Source organism: Centroberyx affinis, unplaced genomic scaffold (assembly GCF_046629955.1).
Source record: "Centroberyx affinis isolate AG114_WGS23_722 - 3 ecotype Tasmania unplaced genomic scaffold, CSIRO-AGI_Caff_v1 ptg000023l_1, whole genome shotgun sequence".
Classification (NCBI taxonomy): domain Eukaryota; kingdom Metazoa; phylum Chordata; class Actinopteri; order Beryciformes; family Berycidae; genus Centroberyx; species Centroberyx affinis.
Genome location: NW_027278737.1, coordinates 99,597 through 121,020, shown reverse-complemented (window position 1 = coordinate 121,020; position 21,424 = coordinate 99,597). Strand labels below are relative to the sequence as shown.

The window sequence follows — 21,424 nt, the reverse complement described above, 5'->3', positions numbered from 1 at the left end:
ATATGTCATGCTGAATTACAGGGAAATGTGTATAAAATGATGCACAAACATCTACATTTTTTCCATTAGATGTAATGGTGCAGCCATAAAATGGCATCTTATATTTGAATATTCACTCAATATAAGCAGCTATAAGCAGTGAAATTTAAGGAGAAAGTTAGGGTGCAAAGGGTTTTAACCATCCAAAACCAAAGGTGAATTTTGAAGCCAATAAGGAAGTGTCTGAAAGCTACAGTTCCTTTAATGTCTGCTAGGGTCGGCTCCAAAAAGACTCTAAATCCTGCCCAACTCCATTCATGTCAATGGGACCACAGCCCAACTCCACAGAATCAGTGCTTTTGATTGGTTTTATGATCACTGGCACGTCATTTATCCAATAAGAACTGTTTTGGGTTTTTTTTGACTAGAAAAAAAAAAAAAGGATGCGTGAGGCCCTAGGCATTTGCCTATTCAGCCTATAGGGAGCGCCAGCCCTGCATGTTGTGTCATACACCTGTGTACAACCCCCTTTCTCTCACAGCCTCCCCCTGGTCTCTGTCCTTTTTAAGACAAGCAGATATAAAGGCAGAAAAAAGTTTAAAGTTTTAGTCAGAGTATCTACTGACAGCAGCAACATGACTTCAATCATTCTGGTCCTCACTCTCATAACAAGCAGTAAGATCTTGAAAAGTTATCTTCTTTTTAACAAGCGAGCAGTATGTTATAGGAAAATATTAAGAAATAAGTTAATGTAAGGAGACTATCATCTTTAATATGATCATCACCTTGGATTTCAGATTTCATCAGTAGAATTTTGAACAATGTCTGTAGATTTACATAAAGTTTTTATATATGTTTTAGCATATATTAGGTTATATGTTCTCTTATGAGTCAAATGATTGTTATTTTATGTAGACCACTCCAGAAAAGATATTAATTTTAACAAGCTTTCAAAGCAATAGCTTGATCATGTACAAGATGCAACCATATTTTACATTATTACATCAGTACTAATCCAGTGTGCTACCTCTCTGTGCAGCGTATGGCTGTGGCACCCCTCCCATTGAGCCTGACGTGCCCAGGGTGGTGAACGGAGTGGATGCCCGTCCTCACAGCTGGCCCTGGCAGGTAAAAACATCTGGATGACTGCCTGCTGTAGAACATGAATACCTGGCACAGGGCAAACATTAGTGTGCCACACTTCTCTTGAAAATGCATGCACTGAGCAGAGATCCAGTTTGTTTATGGTTGTTGATGGTCAATAAACTAATATATTATTGAGAGTTTCTGTATGACAAGATGTTATATATTCAGTGTATTTGGCCATTAAAAAGATATCTTTTACATTGGAAATACTGTTGAGCTTAGCATGTCCTTTCACCTGATATTGCCTGGGAAATCTTTACCACTATTCACTCTATTGTTATCATCAACTAATATATTTAGACATCAATGTATTATAGAGAGTAATAACAAGTGTCTGGTTACCGGCTGCTGCAGATTTCTCTGCAGATTGAGCATAATGGCTATTCGACTCACACGTGTGGTGGATCACTCATTGCTACCAACTGGGTCTTGACTGCTGCTCACTGCATCAAGTAAGGCAGCACATTGATGCACCACCTTTTAATGTAAATGAGCATCACATAGAAAGCAAATTAGAATGCTTTAATCACGTAGTGTTTATTTTCATGTAGCATGACGCTGAACTACCTTGTGTTCGTGGGCAAACACGACCTGCGGGTATCTGAGCCCAACACCAAGGCCATCTGGCCGGCCAAGATCATTGTACACGAGCAGTGGACTAATTCGGTGTCCGAAGGGTAAGACCCACGTAGATCATCACCAGAATTGTCCTAATTAATTAGTAAAATTGATGCATTAACATTTCAGTGTGTATACAAAAAACTTCATCAATCATTCAGTTTATATAAATCTAGCAGTACAATAATGTCAATATTACAGAAGCAAATTCATTTCATTCAATTTAACTGATTTGCAAATGCAAATAACTCTCCAATATCTCTTCATGATCAGTAATGACATTGCTATGATCAAGCTGTCAGAGCATGTGAGCTTGACCAACCAGGTTCAGCTGGCCTGCGTTCCTGCCCCCAACACCATCCTGCCTGACAACTACCCCTGCTACATCACCGGCTGGGGCAGACTCTACAGTAAGGCTAACAGATGTTGAAACTGAGCACACTATGAACAGAATGTATGATCTACCAAGATTCCCATCCCAAATTCAAACTGCATCTACTCTGAAACAGCTTTATTTTGTTATGAGTTGAAGTTGAGTTATGATCATTAACTGGATGTGTGTGTGTGTGTGTGTGTGTGTGTGTGTGTGTGTGTGTGTGTGTGTGTGTTTGTGTGTGTTTCAGCTGGAGGTCCTTCCCCTCCCACTCTGCAGCAGGCACTGTTGCCTATTGTGGACCATGACATATGTAGCCAGAGTAACTGGTGGGGCAATGGTATCCGTAGGTCAATGGTGTGTGCTGGGGGAGGTGTGGTGGCAGGCTGCAATGTAAGTACAACCACACTCCTCTATGGGAAGAAAACCTTAAGACTCTTTCTGATACCTGACTATTTCCATGGATCAAAACATATTGCTGCAGCTTTGTATAACTGAGAAATAATTAGGTCATTAGCTATTTTGGCTTCAAGTGTCAAAGTGTTCAATATGGGACAGGGGCAGACAAGATCATTGGTGTACTACAACCTTGGCGTCACCCTCAGTGATATTGATTATTTACCTGATGCAGAGCACATATCAAGGTGTGGTACTGTCTGCTCTCACTGTCCCAGGGGGATTCTGGTGGCCCTCTGAACTGTAAGAACTGGCGAACTGGCGTCTGGGAGGTTCGCGGCATCGCCAGCTTTGTCTCTCCCCGTGCGTGCAACTTCCCCATGAAGCCCACCGTCTTCACCCGTGTGTCCAACTTTAATGAGTGGATTCATAAGGTATGAGTCAACTTGTTTTTCAGCTAATACCTCTCTGCTAGTCTCTACAGCCCATGAACCTAAATGCATAGCACTTTCGGTATCATTCTGTTGATTCTATATGCCTTTATTTCTTTAAGAGACGTATTATTTCTCCAAACCCTGCAACATGTAGTGGACTTGCCATTTTGCTGATACTGGAATGTTTGTATGCCTTTTTTCAGACTATGATGAACAACTGAGATATCTGCTGGGTGCGCCCGGGTGGCTCACAGAGTAGAGCGAGTACCGCAGAAGGCTCAGTTCTTCCCGCAGCTACCCGGGTTCGAATCGAATTGAGCCGAATCCTCTCCGCCATCAAGCAATAAAGACTGAGTAAAAGATTTGTGTTTAAAGCACTGTATTTTTGTTACCTATTACAAGGTAGAGCAAATGAATATCAAAATAAATGTAATAAATACAAAGGTGACTGTGGCTCTCTCCTTGTGTGTGGACATGAGCTTAAAATGAAGACTTTCAAGACTGCAGTGGCTTTAGAACTGTTAATAAAAGAACGGTGACGTTGCTTATCTGGACCAATACTGGCACTTTTTTGTCGAGCTCACTACTGCTGTCTGGTCCTCTGTCCTTGTGGCTTGTGCACCCCGACTTCCCCTTTAAATTTCCCCTTAGCTTCAAAGTTAGAAAAAAACTTTTTTCCATACTGTACAGCAAAGCCACATCCATATTCTGTATCTGCTCGTTCCAACATTTTCTTGAAGCTCTAGCTGCTTATATTAAGTGAGTATTAAAATATTTGTCTCAAAAGGGGGCCTTCACAGAGAATTTTGCCTAGGGCCTCCAGCAGTTTAGAGTGGCCTTCCATTCATAACACAATGAGCTTGGCATTGTGATGAATTTATTTCACCATTCAATTATAATATTGTAAAAAAATATATATTGTAGACTGACTTTTAGAGCTCTACACACAGTTATTAACACTGCAACACCTTCCATGCTCTTCTCTCTAACTAGTGTAGCAGTTTGGTGTTTGGTTTGAAGAATGAGAGATCAGCAGAGTAAAGGCTCATTCCCCAGCTCTTAGTCTTTAGCCTGGCCACAGGAGCAGTGAAACAGGCCCTGCCTGCAGGTCTCAGGCTGCTGTCTCAGTCTGCAGGCTCATAAGAAATCAAAAGCTCAGAAAGATAAGTAGGGCCCAGGGCATGCAAAGCTTCAAATCAATTCTAAAACAGACAGGCAATCAGTGAAGAGACATTAAAATGGTGGAGATATGGTCCTGTCTCTTAGTGTTAGTTAAAATTTTGAACACATTGGAGCCATTCTACTTATTTTTGGTAAAAGCAGGTAAAGCACGGCGTTGCATTAGTCAAGGCGAGATGACATAAAAACATACATAATGCTCTCTGTATTGCTGAAATTCAAGATTGATAAATTTTTTTGCAGTGTTCATGAGGTGGAAAAAGCATGACTGAACAAGCCTTTTGGTAAATTACTCAAGATTAAGCTGTGAGTCAAATAGGACTCCTACGTTCTTGGAGGAAGGCTTAATATATTGATTTAATGGCCCTGAGTGTGTGGAAACACACTCAGGGCCTATTACAAGGACCTCTGTTTTATTTTAGTTAATTGGAAAAAGATGCAAAACAGTTATACAGAGAGGCCAACTTATTTAATTAACTCGGCTTGACTGAGAGGAACAACTGAGTATCATCGGCATAACCATGGAAGGAGATGCTATGCTGCCTAATTCAGTGACCCGGAACAATCATATACAGGGAGAATAAAATTGGTCCAAGAATTGAGCCTTGCGGCATATAAGACTGAATGGGGACATAGCCATCCACGGACGCAAGGAATTTTCTATCAGTCAAGTCAGAAGAGAACTAGTCTAGGACGGACCCTGAAATACCAACCCAGCATCATGATCCCAGCCTAGTCCTTGTGTCTTCCTGGGCTGCGGTCGAATCGTCAAACAAAATACGTCCTAACTCCTATTCCTAACCACTTTTCCTTGACCTCATTGGAAAATGTCATGAGGTCAAGGAAAGATGTGAAGGAGAATTCATAAGGACTTAGGAAAAGACAACTGCAGTGCTAAGAGAATCCGACTGCACTTACACTATAGGCTACGTAATTATGCGACGGCGGATGTTAAAGGAATAGTTCACCCAAAAATGAAAATTCTGTCATCATCTACTCACCCTCATGCCAAATGAAACACAGGTGAAATTTGTTGGTCCATGTAACACACAGGGAGGTTGCCAGCACAACTTGGTAGCAGCCTTGTCCAAAACAACTGAAGTCAATGGGGACCTGTTCTTTAGAGTTCCAAAACAAAAACAGCCAAACAATCACACTGTGAATAGAAAGACCTATACATCATGATTTGTTGCAAATCAATCAGCTGTAGTTAAGATTTGCACTAAATTATGGTGTAAATATAGGTCTTTTTGGAACTCTGAAGAACTGGATAATATAATGAGAGATATATTATATTTACACTACAATGATTAACACAGGTTATTTTAAAAGACAATAAAGGCAGGCAAGGTGATTATATTTTCCAACAAATCAATATTTAATCCACTGAATCAGAATACTGTACAATTCATAAAGACAACCCAGATCTACAACCTAATAATGGCAGCCACCTTTCATTGATGCATTGTTTTGGTCTGGCTTTACTCTTCACTGATTGGTTACAGAAACTTTGAACTTACTGGCTATGCAAAACAGAAGGAAGGGTTCATTACCCTATGGAAAAACGCGGTAAAAATTTAATGCACCTTCACTAGAGCGCCGTAAAAAGTGTTTTTGACGGGTTTTTACGCCGTAAAATGCGGCGTTATACTATAACTCTCTAGAGCGCTGAAAATAGCAGCGTTTTTGACTAATAAAACGGCGTAAAAAATGGCGTTTTAATGTAAATCGCGTGAAAATAGAGGCAAATACTGGCACTTTGGGCTTTCCATAAGGGAGAGACGCGAAACGAGTTTGAAAAGTGACGTAGCCTAATTTGGCCGCTTAGGCTTGCCATCAGTGGCGGTTCATTAATGCGGGGTGCTGGGGCGCCGCCCCCCTCCAACTAGAGAAGAAAGTCTACTTAAACATGTTAAACATAAATTAAATTAATTTGATAATGCAAAATAATTATAAACTAAAAATTGTTTACTCATACAATACGCCTGGTAGTCTGTCAGCGCCTGTCAGCATTCATTAAAAATTGGTTCCAAATTGTATCTGTGTGGTGTGAATACATGTGTGAGGGTCGCCGGCCAAATGAGTGTGTATGTAAGTCCTTCAACTTTTGGCGAGCAGATGACCTGAGGCTGCTCTCTAATTGGTTGCTTCAGATTTTCCACGGGACGCAGCTCTCTGCGCCCCTGACCCTCCCACTTTTATTCGCAGCGAATTGGTATTGTTTTTATTTTTTTTTATCTAATGTGATTGGACAATTCTCGACGCGCTAGCTGTCAAGTTCACACCCGGAGCTACGGATACGCGCATGCGTGACTGTCACTAGCTAGCTGACAGGAGATGGCGCCTTCAAGTGGAACCACGGAAATCAAAGAAAATGCAGTTATTTCCTTACAAAAACACCCTTTCACAAGGCGTTCACCGGAAGAAAAAAAAAGGATAAAGGAGCTTGGACCGGACCGACCCGATTTACAAATTCAGCAGCAGGCAAGTGATCGAGGACGAGCTTACACCCAGGGCTTCTCCCGCTCTTGTTACGACAAACGGAGTTGGCTAGCTGGATGTGGCGTAAGTAATGCCTTTTATTGCTTTCCCTGTTTGCTATTCCACCGAAACGTTGTGGACAACGACGGGGGTACAAGACCTAAAACATCTCTCTGAAAAATGCAAACGGCACCAAAGTAGCCGCAGCCATCTGGACAATAGCATGAAGCTACATTTTTTTGGCAGGCTTAGCATTGCTGAACAGCTAGATGAAGGCTACAGGATTGGCATTAGAAGGCACAACGAAGAAGTGACAAAAAATCAACACATCCTGTCCAGAATAATAGACTGTGTGAAATTCTGTGGAGCCTTTGAGTTGGCTTTGCGTGGCCATGATGAGAGTGAGAGCTCCGATAATCCCGGGATATTCCGTGGGTTGGTGAATTTTGTCGCCTCCCTTGATGGAGTGTTGAAAGAGCACCTTGAGAACGCCACTGTATTTAAGGGAACTTCAAAAACTGTGCAAAACGAGCTACTGGACTGTATGTTGTCTGTTGTGAGTGAACACATCATCAAAGAAGCCCAGGGCCGTGATTTTTTAGCAATCCAGGCAGATGAGACAATGGATATTGCCACACAGACCCAACTTGTGCTTGTGCTGCGCTACATTGATGACAAAAACAACATGCAGGAAAGATTTTTTGAGTTCATCCCTCTGCAGTCAGCTACAGCCGAGTCCATTGCTACAGCACTAAAAGAGCGTCTTGCTGCCATCCTTCCTGAGGATCAAAAAAGTAAGCTCATCTGCCAGGCATATGATGGAGCCAGCGTGATGAGGGGTGCCACTGCAGGTGTTCAGAGGAAAATCCAAGATGTGTACCCAAATGCCCACTACATCCACTGCTATGCCCATCAGCTCAACCTGATAATGCAACAGGCCACCTCTCACATATCCAAGGTGAGAATTTCTTTTTTCTGACCTTGGAGGATTTGCCAGCTTTTTTTCCAGATCACCCAAGCGGACAGGTGTTCTTGATAAAGTAGTGGCCCATAGACTGCCAACATCCAGCAACGTCAGATGGAACTTTCACAGCCGTGCCATCAATACCGTGTTTGAGCACAGAGAGGACCTCATTCACTGTTTTGAAAGCATACGAGACTCAGGTGACTTTGACCCCAAAACCGTCAGAGAAGCAGGAGCCTTCTCTATGCTACTGGAGAATCAGGATTTTAAGTTCTTTCTGCAACTTTTTCACCACATCATGCCACATGTGGACCTCCTCTATGCCAAGCTCCAGAAGAAGAACATAGATTCGGTCCATATCAATGGGTGCATCCAGCAGTTCCAACAGGACATACAAAAGATCAGGTAGTAGCTGTATTCCTGTTATTAATATGATCGTTATTATTATTCACTTTCTTTTACTGTTATCTCTGTCTCTTTTATTATTATTATAAATTCTCTTTGTCGTTCGCAGAAATTCTCTCCATTCCATGGTTGAGCAAAGCAGTGGCTCTCAGTCAACAAAGAGGCGTCGGGCACTCAGTCCAGAGGACCATGAAAGGATTGCAGCAGAGGTGAGTTTATGTTGTAGAAATCAGTAACAGTCCATGTTACACTGGAGTGTATTATTTTTATTTTAATCTTTGTGGAAGGATGTTTGCCAACTTTTTTCTTACTTTGTGTAGATGAAATATGTTTATTAGGAACTAAATCAAAAAGCTTGAAATGTAACTGCAAGTAGTTGAACTACTATAAAATTAGAGCTAAAAGCCTAACAGGTAAAAATTAATATTGTCTTGGTGAAACTAACCTGTGATTTTAAGTAAAGACCATGTCAAAAAATTTGATAGTGGAAAGATCAAGGACATACAATGCAGAATGGTTAACATCTCACAAGACTTACGCAATAATCTTCAGCATTCACATATTCACATTTTATCCAGCAGATGGCAGCAGAAGGCTCTATAAATGACCTTGGAGTTAGCTAATATTTTCCTACTCTTTTTATTCATAGAACGTAGTTCATAGAATGTAACAGTGGCAGTAAAAATGACTTTAATAGTTCCATATTTAGAAATAGAGCCGTTGCCTGTTGGTAACTTTAGGTGATGTAGGTGATATGGGCATTTTGTCATCTCTGCATATTATTATTATTTTTTTTTATTCTTCTCTCTGTAGGTCTGTGATACCATACTTGGACACACCAGGGAACGCTTCTCCTTCACAAACCACCTTGTCAGTGCCACCTTGCTGCAGGGGGACAGGTTTGAACAGTACAAGATGGCATTTCCTGAAGATGCACTGAGCAACACCTTGAAGGCCTACCCAATGCTCAGTGGAAGCAAGCTGAAGACAGAGCTCAGTCTCATCTACAGCAAGGAAGAGTTCAAAGCCTGCCGTGGTGCTGTGGACCTATTCCAGTTGTTTATGGAGAATAATCTTGAAGAAGTCTTTTCAGAGACTGTCACCCTCCTAAAGATCCTCATCACCACACCCATGACCACGGCGGAAGCTGAGAGGTGCTTCTCAACCTTGAAAAGAATTAAAACTTTTCTCAGAAACACCATGACCCAGGAGAGGCTGAATGCATTGGCCATGATGTCAATGGAAAAGAGACTGGTGACTGAGATGACTGACTTTAACCAGAAAGTCATTGAGAAATTTGCAGGCCAGAAGGAAAGGAGGGCAAAATTTATGTTCAAGTAGTGCTACTGGCCAGTGTTTAGGCAACATTACAGTGTGTTGTGTTGTTTTTAGATTTTTTTTTTTTTTTTGCTGAGTGTGACAATCTCCCATCTCTGCCTGCTGGTTGGTTGTTTGTCTGTGTGTTTGTGTTGCATGCAGGTTGGGCGTGGCGTATCGGATGCGCTAATTTGACACACCTGTGTCAAATTAGTGGTGTGTCCTAGCGCATAAAAGCAAACACACGATCATTACTTCGCTCTCTTTCCATCATCGGCATATCAGTTTGCTTGGTTGTTGTTTGTTTGGTTTCCCACCTTACAACACTCCCGCACTATACATTTCACTGCATCCACTCACATACACTACTGATCTACTGATAAACATGCCTCATTACATTATTTTACTTTAGTTGTACGTTGGGTATATTAAAATTCCTGGATTATTTGATATTCGTTTCCTGTGTCTCCCTTTTTTGTTCCAACCTCTGAGCCGGGTTGTAACACTGAGCTATGAAGTGCTGCTTCAGTTTGTTTGTGTCCCCCCCCCAAAACTGCGCCCCCCCCAAAATTTTTATCACCAGCCGCCACTGAATCCCATAGTGGAAAATGGGTGGGGTAGGGAAAAGAAAAGAGGAGAATTGGAGATAAGGGGTGGTGTTGCATCGTTACGACACTTAAACCCCAAAACCAGATAGGCATCTACTCCGCAACTCTCCCCTCGCTCTCTTCCACGGGGTTAGTTGTAAGAAGGAGAGGGGGTGAGAGAGGGAGGGAAAAAAATCTTCGTATGAGCAACAACTGTGAGTTCAAGCAAGGGATCCGGTATCCAAGGGTCGTTCTAGAAGTCCAGGAAGGGAGTTCCAAGGAATCCATATGTAGAGAACTTCCAGGTTAAGGAGACCGGCAGGATCCGTAGATAGAATCGGGTGGGCATCAATGAGGAGGTAGTTTGGTTCATCCACTTCAAGGTTCCAGTAGTAGTAATCCTAACAGTAAGTGATAAATATAGGTATACGGAAATAATAATTGGGTGAATGGGTAACTTCAGAATGGGGTTTCCTCCTTTGGCAAATTGCCCAAAAACCCCAAAACCTTTTAATAGGAAATAACAGGATCCCGAATCGGGGGAACAATAGATCGAAATAACAAGAATGTAAGTAAGTGTGACCATAGGGTGCGAACAGAGGGAACCTCTGGCGTAAACCTGACAACGCCACCCTGGGAATTGCGCCCAGAGAGTTAGTTTTACCAAAACCTCACACAAGAGAACACAAGTTCGTAAAGGAGGAGCAGAGACCAGGTTTCCAAGGTTAAAAAGATACTTTTATTTGGGAATAAAAGGATCAGAAGATGCTGCAGTAGTTAAAAATATAAAAATGATTTAACCAATCAAGAGAATTCGCATTAGTTGGAGCGGGAAATTACCGACCGAGGCAGGTGGTATGCTGGAGCCAGGGGGGACCAAAGGCTGAGCCTGGTTGGAAAAAAACTATACGCAACCAGTCGTGAGTTTACACACACACAACAAATCACAAGGGTTATAGTGCACAGTGCAACACAGCAATAGGGTACACACTCAAGCATGCAGTGAGAGAGGGAGGCTATCGGCGTAATAGGCCTCGGCTTAGGCCGCCACCAAACCCCGGAAGGCAAGATCCCGTCTACAACAAGGGAGACAAACAAACACAGCAGATGGTTGTGAACATATATTATCAACCTATTCACAGGAGGACGGTAGGCCTAAAAACACTAATCATAATATAAAAACAACATGGGCAAAACAGCAGTTTGTGTTAGGAGGGGAGTACCCTTTAAGGTGGACCCATGTTCTTAAGGTGGACCAGTTCACCCTGTTACATAAGTAAAAAAAATAGAACTATCTCAATAACAATGAACCGTAAGAGAACAGTAGCAAACATGGTTGGTAAAGGGAGTGAGAAAAGCTAATCTCGATGTGCAGCCGTATTTTCTAGTTCCTGTAATGGAATCCCTTGGGGTCCTGCGTTGCCCAGTTGGTGTTGTAGAAGAGCTTGCATGTATACATAACCTAATCGGTCGTAGAGTTGGGATTGACTAATCTCCCTGTTTGTCCAGGATGTAGCCAAGTCTTCCATTTTCCTTATTCCAAGAAAGGACGCCAGTGTTCCCAGATTAGGTGGGCTGTGCGAGCGGTCCAGTGGATGTCATCGGGGCCGGTTTGGAATCGTTCTCGAGGTAGTGGTGGGAGTGGGTATAGGTGTCTGTTTTATCAGGTGGTTCAGCGTTGGAATATTCCTTCAAAGCTGGGGAGGAAGGTTGTTCGAGAAGTTGAGGATCGGGACGAGGATTTCGGCGCTGGGGAAAGTCGGTGTAGCAGCGTCGAGGAGTCCTTGGAGTTGCTGACTAAGGGGGATGGCGTTGCCCTGGTCCTTATTGTTAAGGCCGAAAGATAGGACTTTCTGTGATTATTATTAATAAATTAATCAATTAATTTTTGTAGTTACTTTTTTTATTATTATTGTTTTTCTCTTTTCTCTTAATTTCCCGTGAGATGGTACATGCTAGAGCCATGAAACTTTGCACCATGTTCTAGTATGGCTTCAATTAGACCTACAAGAAATATGACCCCCATCGGCCTGATGGTGGCGCTATAATTAAAGTTCAATTACTAAAAAGTTTAAAGGGCTGTATCTCCCACACCGTTTGTCCGATTTACATGAAACTTGGTACACATGTCCAGCTGACCGTACTCTGCCATACTTTGCCATAAGGACCCTCAAGGTTTGCCTGGAGAATTTTTGAGATATTTAGAATTAATTGAAAAACACATTTTTAACATCTCCTCCTACACCGTTTAGTTTATTAAATTTGTTTGTCAGGGACCATGTGCAAAAGAGAAGATTGATCTCAGAGAAAAGATGCTTTGCACCAGATTATAGCTATTTGCTAATTTCCATCTGCAGTCCCAGGGCAGGTCGACATAAAATACAGCACAAACAATATAATAAATTACAAAGTACATGTTGAAGTACCAAAGATCATATCTAGTCACATCACCACATTTCATACACACACTGCACAATATGTGAGATCACATTATGCTACTTTGAATAATAAATTAGTAGTAGCAATATAGTAGACTAATGTAGGCATGATCGATGATTTACGATCCATTTCTTAGCTTCGCGTGAGAAAGTGTGGAGATCTGTACAGACTTTCAGGTCAGTGGGAAGTTTGTTCCATTCCTTTATGGCTTTAAATGAAAAGGAGGACTGAGCATAGGCAGAGCCTCTTTTGAGAACTCTACACTCCCCCCTTGAGGTCGACCTCGCGGTCCTGCTGGTGTTCTCGGAGCAGAGTTGGATAAAGATCTTCAAGGGTGAGGGAGCGGCATTGTGGATTATTTTGAACACCATACGGATATCTGAACACATGATTGCATTTTCAAAGTTTAACATATTATATCGAGAGATTATGCGGCAGTGGTGATATTGTCGTGGTTTCCTATCAAATATTTTCAGGGCTTATTTATGGAGACACTCAAGGTTTAAGGTTTAAGGTTGTCTTGTTTGCCTGAGACCAACACGACATACAGTAAGAAAAGTGAGGAAAAAGTCATTGCATTTAAAAAGATCTTAGATGCCTCAGTTGTAAGCGAATTTCTGATATGTCTAAAATTGACTAGATTATATTTCAGTGTTTGGCTCATCTTTTTTATATGCTTCATAAACTCAGTGTGGGATCCAAAATAACGCCTAAGTATTTGAACTCGTCAACATTTTTAATTTTTTGTCCGTTTACAAAAATGTCAGGACAGTCACCATGTCTTTGTTTGTTAGAGAAATACATAGTCACTGTCTTTCCAACATTTAAGGTTATACAGGAGTCATTTAGCCACATTGCAACTTTGTCCATAGCAAGTGAGAGTTTGGCAGCAACATGAGTTGCATCCTTGCCATGTGTATATAGGACTGTATCATCAGCGTACATCAAAATCTCCACTCCATCACATGCAGATGGGAGATCATTGATGTACAAGCTGAATAACAACGGTCCTAAAATGGAGCCTTGAGGTACTCCCATTGTGCAGGCTTTTGAAGGTGACAGGTCATCATTAATCCGAACACATTGGGTACGACCTGATAAATATGATTTTATCCAGTTTTGTGTATGTAAGGAGAGTTTGTAATTAGACAGCTTGGAGAGGAGGAGGATATGGTGGTTTACCGTATCAAAGGCCTTACGCAGGTCAAGAAAGACTGCGCCTACCACCCTACCTTTGTCCAGATTGGCCTTGATGACCTCAGTGAAGTAGCAACATGCTGTTTCAGTTGAATGTTTTGACCTGAACCCAAACTGCATAGGATGCAGCAGAGCTTTAGCGTCAAGATGAGCTACCAGCTGTTCTGCAGCCACTTTTTTGACAGCCTTCGATATGGCAGGAAGTATGCTGATAGGTCTATAGTTGCATACTTCCTGCCTATCTCCGGACTTGTATAACGAAGTTACAATGGCATATTTCAGGACACTGGGGAATATACTCTTCTGAAATTACTGGTTTGTTATTTGAGTGATTGAGGTTGTTAGGTCATTCCTATGCTTTTTTAACAAGACTAGGTCAAAACCTAGTATATGGCTGGACCGTGTATGGGTGGATGGTGTAACTAACTCTGCTGTAGACTGTTAATATACAGAATAATAGTCCATACTGATCTCCGTTCCAGCGCGTCCCATCTCCTCTCTCCACCGCTGTCCTCTCCACCGTGCCCACGGCCTGCATCGATCCTCCCGATCCAAGCGACAGTCGCTCTAGTACCTATCGGTGCCGCAAACGCTGTTCGCCGAACAAATCGGCGCCCAGCTATCGGCACTGGCCAGAACTGTGGCCCCGGGAAACCCCGGGAAGGTCGGCAGCAAACCCTAGGCTTGCCGAAACCTCCATGCTTGTCTGTGTCTCTCTCTCTGCTGACAGAACAGAGGGCTGTCAGGTGGACTGAGCTCACGCATATGCATCAAAATAAATGCCGATATAATATAATTGTATTGGGTTAGTTGCTTTATCTGCAGATAAGTGGGAGCAGCTGCAGTTAAAACTACTAGGTAAGTAGCTGACATTATTTCCCTTAGTATTCAGTGTAGGCTAATAACAGGAGCTTTGTTTAGCTAGACTGCATAATATTCAATCAATCACAAAATTTAGTCCTGGGAAATTGGGCTGGAAGTCTTTTATGAGATAGTAACGAAGATCGATGCGAATTTGAGATGGTTTTTGGCAGGTTAAAGTTTAATGACAGGTTTAACTGATTTGTACTATTGTGTTTTTTTTTAATTAGTTTTCTGTTAATATTTTACTTGATTCTACAGTATCAGCACTTTGTGAAGTTCATTTAGGCTGGATATAGAGAAGGTATGTAATGATTTCCAATTTACAGTAGTATTATGTACAGTCAGTGGAATTTCACTTTTTTCTCTCCAGTCTGTTATTTTCCGATATTTTAATGTTGACACATATGCTACATTTCATAGGAACAATGTTGAAATTCTTAGGCAGACCTGAGGCAACATAACCACAAGCCACAAGGACAGAGGACCCAGACAGCAATAGTGAGCCAGACAAAAAAGTGCCAGTATTGGTCAAGATCAGGGCCAGCTCTAAACTGCTGGAGGCCCTAGGCAAAATTCTCTGTGGAGGCCCCCTTTTGCTCCTCCCCACCATCAAGCAATAAAGGCCATAAAATGTTGTTTAAAGCACTGTATTTTTGTTACCTATTATAAGATAGAGCACATGAATATCAAAATAAAATGTAATGAATACAAAGGTGAATGTGGCTCTCTCCTGTGTGGACATGAGCTTAAAATAAGGACTTTCAAGACCGCAGTGGCTTTAGAACTGTTAACCAAAGAACGGTGACGTCACTTATCTTGACCAATACTGCCACTTTTTTGTCTGGCTCACTATTGCTGTCTGGGTCCTCTGCCCTTGTGGCTTGTGGTTATGTTGTTATGTTGCCTCTAAAAATGTCAACATTGTTCCTATGAAATGTAGCATATGTGTCAACATTAAAATATCAGAAAATAACAGACTGGACAGCAAAAAGTGAAATTCCACTGACTGTACAATACTACTCTAAATTGGAAATCATTACATACCTTCTCGACATCTAGCCTAAAACACAATAAACACAATAGCACAAATCAGTTAAACCTGTCATTAAACTTTAAACTGCCAAGAACTATCTCAAATTTGCATCTATTTTCGTTACTATCTCATAAAAGACTTCCAGCCCAACTTCCCAGGACTAAATTTAGTGATTGATTGAATATTTTGCGGTCTAGCTAAACAAAGCTCCTGTTATTAGCCTACACTGAATACCAAGGGAACTAATGTCAGCTACTTACCTAGTACTGTTAACTGCAGCTGCTCCCACTTATCTGCAGCTAAAGCAACTAACACCCAAGCTTTGTTCAGACCCACAGAACTTTCTTTTAAATTCTAGTCAAGATCCCGTGGTCTGGAAAGATACCAAATATGTCATGCTGAATTACAGGGAAACGTGTGTAAATGATGCACAAACATCGACATTTTTTTCCATTAGATGTAATGGCGCAGCCATAAAAACATGGCATCTTGTATTTGAATATTCACTCAATATAAGCAGCTATAAGCAGTGAAATTTAAGGGGAAAGTTGGGGTGTAAAGGGTTTTAACCATCCAAAAACAGGTGAATTTTGAAGCCAATAAGGAAGTGTCCGAAAGCTGCAGTTCCTTTAATGTCCGCTAGGGTCGGCTCCAAAAAGACTCTAAATCCTGCCCAACTCCATTCAAGTCAATGGGACCACAGCCCAACTCCACAGAATCAGTGCTTTTGATTGGTTTTATGATCACTGGCACGTCATTTATCCAATAAGAACTGTTTGGTTTTTTTCCACTAGAAAAAAAAAAAAAAAAAGGATGCGTGAGGCCCTAGGCATTTGCCTATTCAGCCTATAGGGAGCGCCAGCCCTGCACGTTGTGTCATACACCTGTGTACAACCCCCTTTCTCTCACAGCCTCCCCCTGGTCTCTGTCCTTTTTAAGACAAGCAGATATAAAGGCAGAAAAAAGTTTAAAGTTTTAGTCAGAGTATCTACTGACAGCAGCAACATGACTTCAATCATTCTGGTCCTCGCTCTCATCACAAGCAGTAAGATCTTGAAAAGTTATCTTCTTTTTAACAAGCGAGCGGTATGTTATAGGAAAATATTAAGAAATAAGTTAATGTAAGGAGACTATCACCTTTAATGTGATCATCACCTTGGATTTCAGATTTCATCAATAGAATTTTGAACAATGTCTGTAGATTTACATAAAGTTTTTATATATGTTTTAGCATATATTAGGTTATATGTTCTCTTATGAGTCAAATTGTTATTTTATGTAGACCACTCCAGAAAAGATATTAATTTTAACAAGCTTTCAAAGCAATAGCTTGATCATGTACAAGATGCAACCATATTTTACATTATTACATCAGTACTAATCCAGTGTGCTACCTCTCTGTGCAGCGTATGGCTGTGGCACCCCTCCCATTGAGCCTGACGTGCCCAGGGTGGTGAACGGAGTGAATGCCCGTCCTCACAGCTGGCCCTGGCAGGTAAAAACATCTGGATGACTGCCTGCTGTAGAACATGAATACCTGGCACAGGGCAAACATTAGTGTGCCACACTTCTCTTGAAAATGCATGCACTGAGCAGAGATCCAGTTTGTTTATGGTTGTTGATGGTCAACAAACTAATATATTATTGAGAGTTTCTGTCGGGCCTTTCCACGAATGGAGTTGAAATTGGGTCTGAAGATTTTCAAAAAACAAACTTTGTTTTTAGGTTTATTTCAATAAAGTCATAATGAAAGAAGATGTTTAACCTTCAGAAAATGTTATTTGCCCACCTCAGGTCATCAAACAAAGTATTTTATAAGCTGTTGTTTCCTGACATGCGCACCGTTTTTGCAACCCTGTTACCAATATTTAAGTAAGTTTCTGAATAACATTTAAAATTCTATTTCAACATATTTTTCTGTTTTCTAGATATAATTAATATATATGCTGAATGTAGTCCCTTTAAATCTCTCAATATAAGTTACAACCAACAAATTTCCCTGTGTTTTGTCACTTTTCATTGTATGCTAAAGACTTCATTGAGTTATTTTTGATTAAAAAAAATAAAATATTACCAATTGGTGAATACTTATCATTTTAACTTAATAATCAAGTTATTACATTGTTATTATAGTAAGCATAACTGTAAAGTCTGTGTGTAAAATACTATTTTCATTAAAAATGACTGAGTAACAGGGTTAAACTTTGCTCAACAGGGTTGCAATGAGTAACAGGGTTGAACAAATAATGCACTTTAACACATTTTATGCACATTTTTAAACATGAAACTGCATTTACTAACTCTTTTATCAGAACACTTACTATTGCTGTGTTATTTTTAAACAAATATGAATTTCGATATTAATGTAATAATAGCGATGTTAATAATAATAAGATTATATATATATATATATATATATATATATATATATATATATATATATATATATATACACACATATATATACAATATGTTAATGTAATAATATCAGTGTGTTAGTAAATGATAACTTTCATTTGCAAACACTCCGGAAAAGGGTTATTAACACGTTTATATACATGTGAATAGGTCTGCTTGTTAACATTAATACATATATTTAGTCATTTACAATGTATTACTACGGCTTTTGTAAGCATTTGCTAACAGCAACAAGCAGACCTATTAACATGTATACAACATGTTAATAACACTTTTCCAGAGTGTTTGCAAACAAATATTATCATTAACTGACATATTGTTAACTGCCTACTAACACATTAACTAATGTTAAATCCAACCTATTAACATGCAAACAAACATGTTAACAATTTCCAGATATTTAGGGCCTGATCACTGATGGTGTGGAGGACCCTAGTGCATTTGCAAGGATTAGTTTTCATATTTATGTTTTGTATTTAATATTTATATTTTGTATTTAAAAACGTACACATGTCAATAGGCTACACTATACTTATATCAATATGGATGTTCTCATCCAAAACCTATGTGATTTTCAACCCTGTTACCCAACAATGAGTAACAGGGTTGCAAATGGCTGCAAGTAACAGGGTTGCAGATTTAGCCTAAAGGATGCTATAACTCAGGAGGGGTTAGCTAGCTACGGAGCACATGTTGCATGCTAGCTACTGATAAGCATATCCTTTCAATAAAGTAAACTAAAATTATATTCAAATATATTTTCTAACAATAATTTTGGTAACAGGGTTGAATCCTTGAGGTTGACGAAAGCAGCCAACAATGACATTTCTATGAAAATAGAGAAAATGAAAGGAGGGTACTTACATGTGGCCTGGCCATTGTCCAGAAAAGATCTTGATGATGTAACTTCCTGTTAATATCTGATTTATGGAATGTTCCATTTTTTTAGTAGGGGGGGGTCATGTTTTGGTAACAGGGTTGCGCTTTAAACGTGGGACACAGGTTAATACTATGTTTTAATAATTAAAATGAATTATTAATGAATTTATATCATTTATAAATATTAAAATACATACAATTGCACATAACTATATTGAAATTACCATATTACTGGAAGATGTTTTAGGAAATATTTCATGTAGTAGTTCAATGTCACTGATGTGGGACAGTCAAAAATCATCACTTTCATGGGGGTATAAACTTAATGTGCGTTTTTTTTGTTAATTTAAAGACTAATTTACAGATAAATATTTGAAATACCATGGTAATTAATTTCACTTTTCACATAGAAATATATATTTTTTACTATTTTGCTTTAAATCACTCCTCAAAAGGAGGTGGGACATAAATTCAACTCCATTCGTATTTGGCCATTAAAAAGATATCTTTTACATTGGAAATACTGTTGAGCTTAGCATGTCCTTTCACCTGATATTGCCTGGGAAATCTTTACCACTATTCACTCTATTGTTATCATCAGCTAATATATTTAGACATCAATGTATTATAGAGAGTAGTAACAAGTGTCTGGTTACCGGCTGCTGCAGATTTCTCTGCAGATTGAGCGTAATGGCTATTCGACTCACACGTGTGGTGGATCACTCATTGCTACCAACTGGGTCTTGACTGCTGCTCACTGCATCAAGTAAGGCAGCACATTGATGCACCACCTTTTAATGTAAATGAGCATCACATAGAAAGCAAATTAGAATGCTTTAATCACATAGTGTTTATTTTCATGTAGCATGAGGTTGAGGTACCGTGTGTTCGTGGGCAAACACAACCTGCGGGTGTCTGAGCCCAACACCAAGGCCATCCGGCCGGCCAAGATCATTGTACACGAACGGTGGACTAATTCGGTGTCCGAAGGGTAAGACCCACATAGATCATCACCAGAATTGTCGTAATTACTTCATCAATCATTCAGTTTATATAAATCCAGCAGTACAATAATGTCAATATTACAGAAGCAAATTAATTTCATTCATTTGCAAATGCAAATAACTCTCCAATATCTCTTCATGATCAGTAATGACATTGCTATGATCAAGCTGTCAGAGCATGTGAGCTTGACCGACCAGGTTCAGCTGGCCTGCGTTCCTGCCCCCAACACCATCCTGCCTCGCAACTACCCCTGCTACATCACCGGCTGGGGCGCATTCTACAGTAAGGCTAACAGATGTTGAAACTGAGCACACTATGAACAGAATGTATGATCTACCAAGATTCCCTTCCCAAATTCAAGTCTGCATCTACTCTGAAACAGCTTTATTTTGTTATGAGCTGAAGTTGAGTTATGCTCATTAAGTGGACTGGTGTGTGTGTGTGTGTGTGTTTGTGCATGTTTCAGTTGGAGGTCCCTCCTATCCGATTCTGCAGCAGGCACTGTTGCCTGTTGTGGACCATGACACATGTAGCCAGAATAACTGGTGGGGCAATGGTATCCATAGGTCAATGGTGTGTGCTGGGGGAGACGGTGTGGTGGCAGGCTGCAGTGTAAGTACAACCACACTCCTCTATGGGAAGAAATCCTTAAGACTCTTTCTTATACCTGACTATTTCCATGGATCAAAACATATTGCTGCAGCTTTGTATAACTGAGAAATAATTAGGTCATTAGCTATTTTGGCTTCAAATGTCCAAGTGTTCAATATGGGACCGGGGCAGACAAGATGATTGGTGTACTACAACCTTGGCGTCACCCTCGGTGATATTGGTTATTTACCTGATGCAGAGCACATATCAAGGTGTGGTACTGTCTGCTCTCACTGTCCCAGGGGGATTCTGGTGGCCCGCTGAACTGTAAGAACCGGCGAACTGGCGTCTGGGAGGTTCACGGCATCACCAGCTTTGTCTTTAAATACGGGTGCAACTACCGCAACAAGCCCACCGTCTTTACCCGTGTGTCCGACTTTAATGAGTGGATTCGTGAGGTATGAGTCAACTTGTTTTTCAGCTAATACCTCTCTGCTAGTTTCTACAGCCCATTAACCTAAATGCATAGTACTTTCTGTATCATTCTGTTGATCCTATATGCCTTTATTTCTTTAAGAGACGTATTATGCAAACCCTGCAACATGTAGTGGACTTGCCATTTTGCTGATATTGGAATGTTTGTATGCCGTTTTTTCAGACTATGATGAACAACTGAGACGTCTGCTGGGTGCGCCCCGGTGGCTCACAGAGTAGAGCGCATACCGCAAAAGGCTCAGTCTTTCCCGCAGCTACCTGGGTTCGAATCCGGCCCGCGGTCATTTGATACATGTCCTCCCCTGTCTCTCTCCCACACCTTCCTGTCTCTCTCTCAATAAAGCATAAAATGCCTAAAATAAATCTTTAAAAAAAAAATGTGTTTTGAGTCCTGAACTTATTTCTTGGATGGAAATGTATGATTACAAACTCATCTCAATTCAACTCAACTCATCTCCACTATCTGTCTTTGTAGACATGTAGTGAGGCATGGGTGATGCAACATTTACTCAGGCAGTGGATTATAGAACTCACTGTTCTGTGATGCTTTAAGACTTTGCTGTTTCGTTCATTTTAGGTTTGACACACAGTCCTGGGGCTACTTGTTCTGCCACTAAATGCTAG

General features: G+C 40.6%; 2 protein-coding genes across 2 annotated transcripts; both read left to right on the top strand.

Annotated features, from left to right (window-relative positions):
* Positions 1-576: 576 nt before the first annotated feature.
* On the top strand, positions 577-3,448 carry LOC139665949 (chymotrypsin-like elastase family member 2A). Its single transcript, XM_071545051.1, has 8 exons — positions 577-654; positions 1,019-1,107; positions 1,480-1,577; positions 1,677-1,802; positions 2,017-2,153; positions 2,367-2,509; positions 2,791-2,946; positions 3,150-3,448. Exons 1-8 carry the CDS (start codon positions 615-617, stop codon positions 3,165-3,167), a joined length of 807 nt encoding a protein of 268 aa, XP_071401152.1. The 5' UTR covers positions 577-614; the 3' UTR covers positions 3,168-3,448.
* Positions 3,449-16,390: 12,942 nt separating this feature from the next.
* Positions 16,391-21,149, top strand: LOC139665876 (chymotrypsin-like elastase family member 2A). The gene is made up of 8 exons (XM_071544931.1): positions 16,391-16,457; positions 16,819-16,907; positions 19,378-19,475; positions 19,575-19,700; positions 19,860-19,996; positions 20,181-20,326; positions 20,608-20,763; positions 20,964-21,149. The coding sequence occupies exons 1-8, from the start codon at positions 16,418-16,420 to the stop codon at positions 20,979-20,981; spliced, it is 810 nt and encodes a 269-aa protein (XP_071401032.1). The 5' UTR covers positions 16,391-16,417; the 3' UTR covers positions 20,982-21,149.
* The last annotated feature ends 275 nt before the right edge of the window (positions 21,150-21,424 follow it).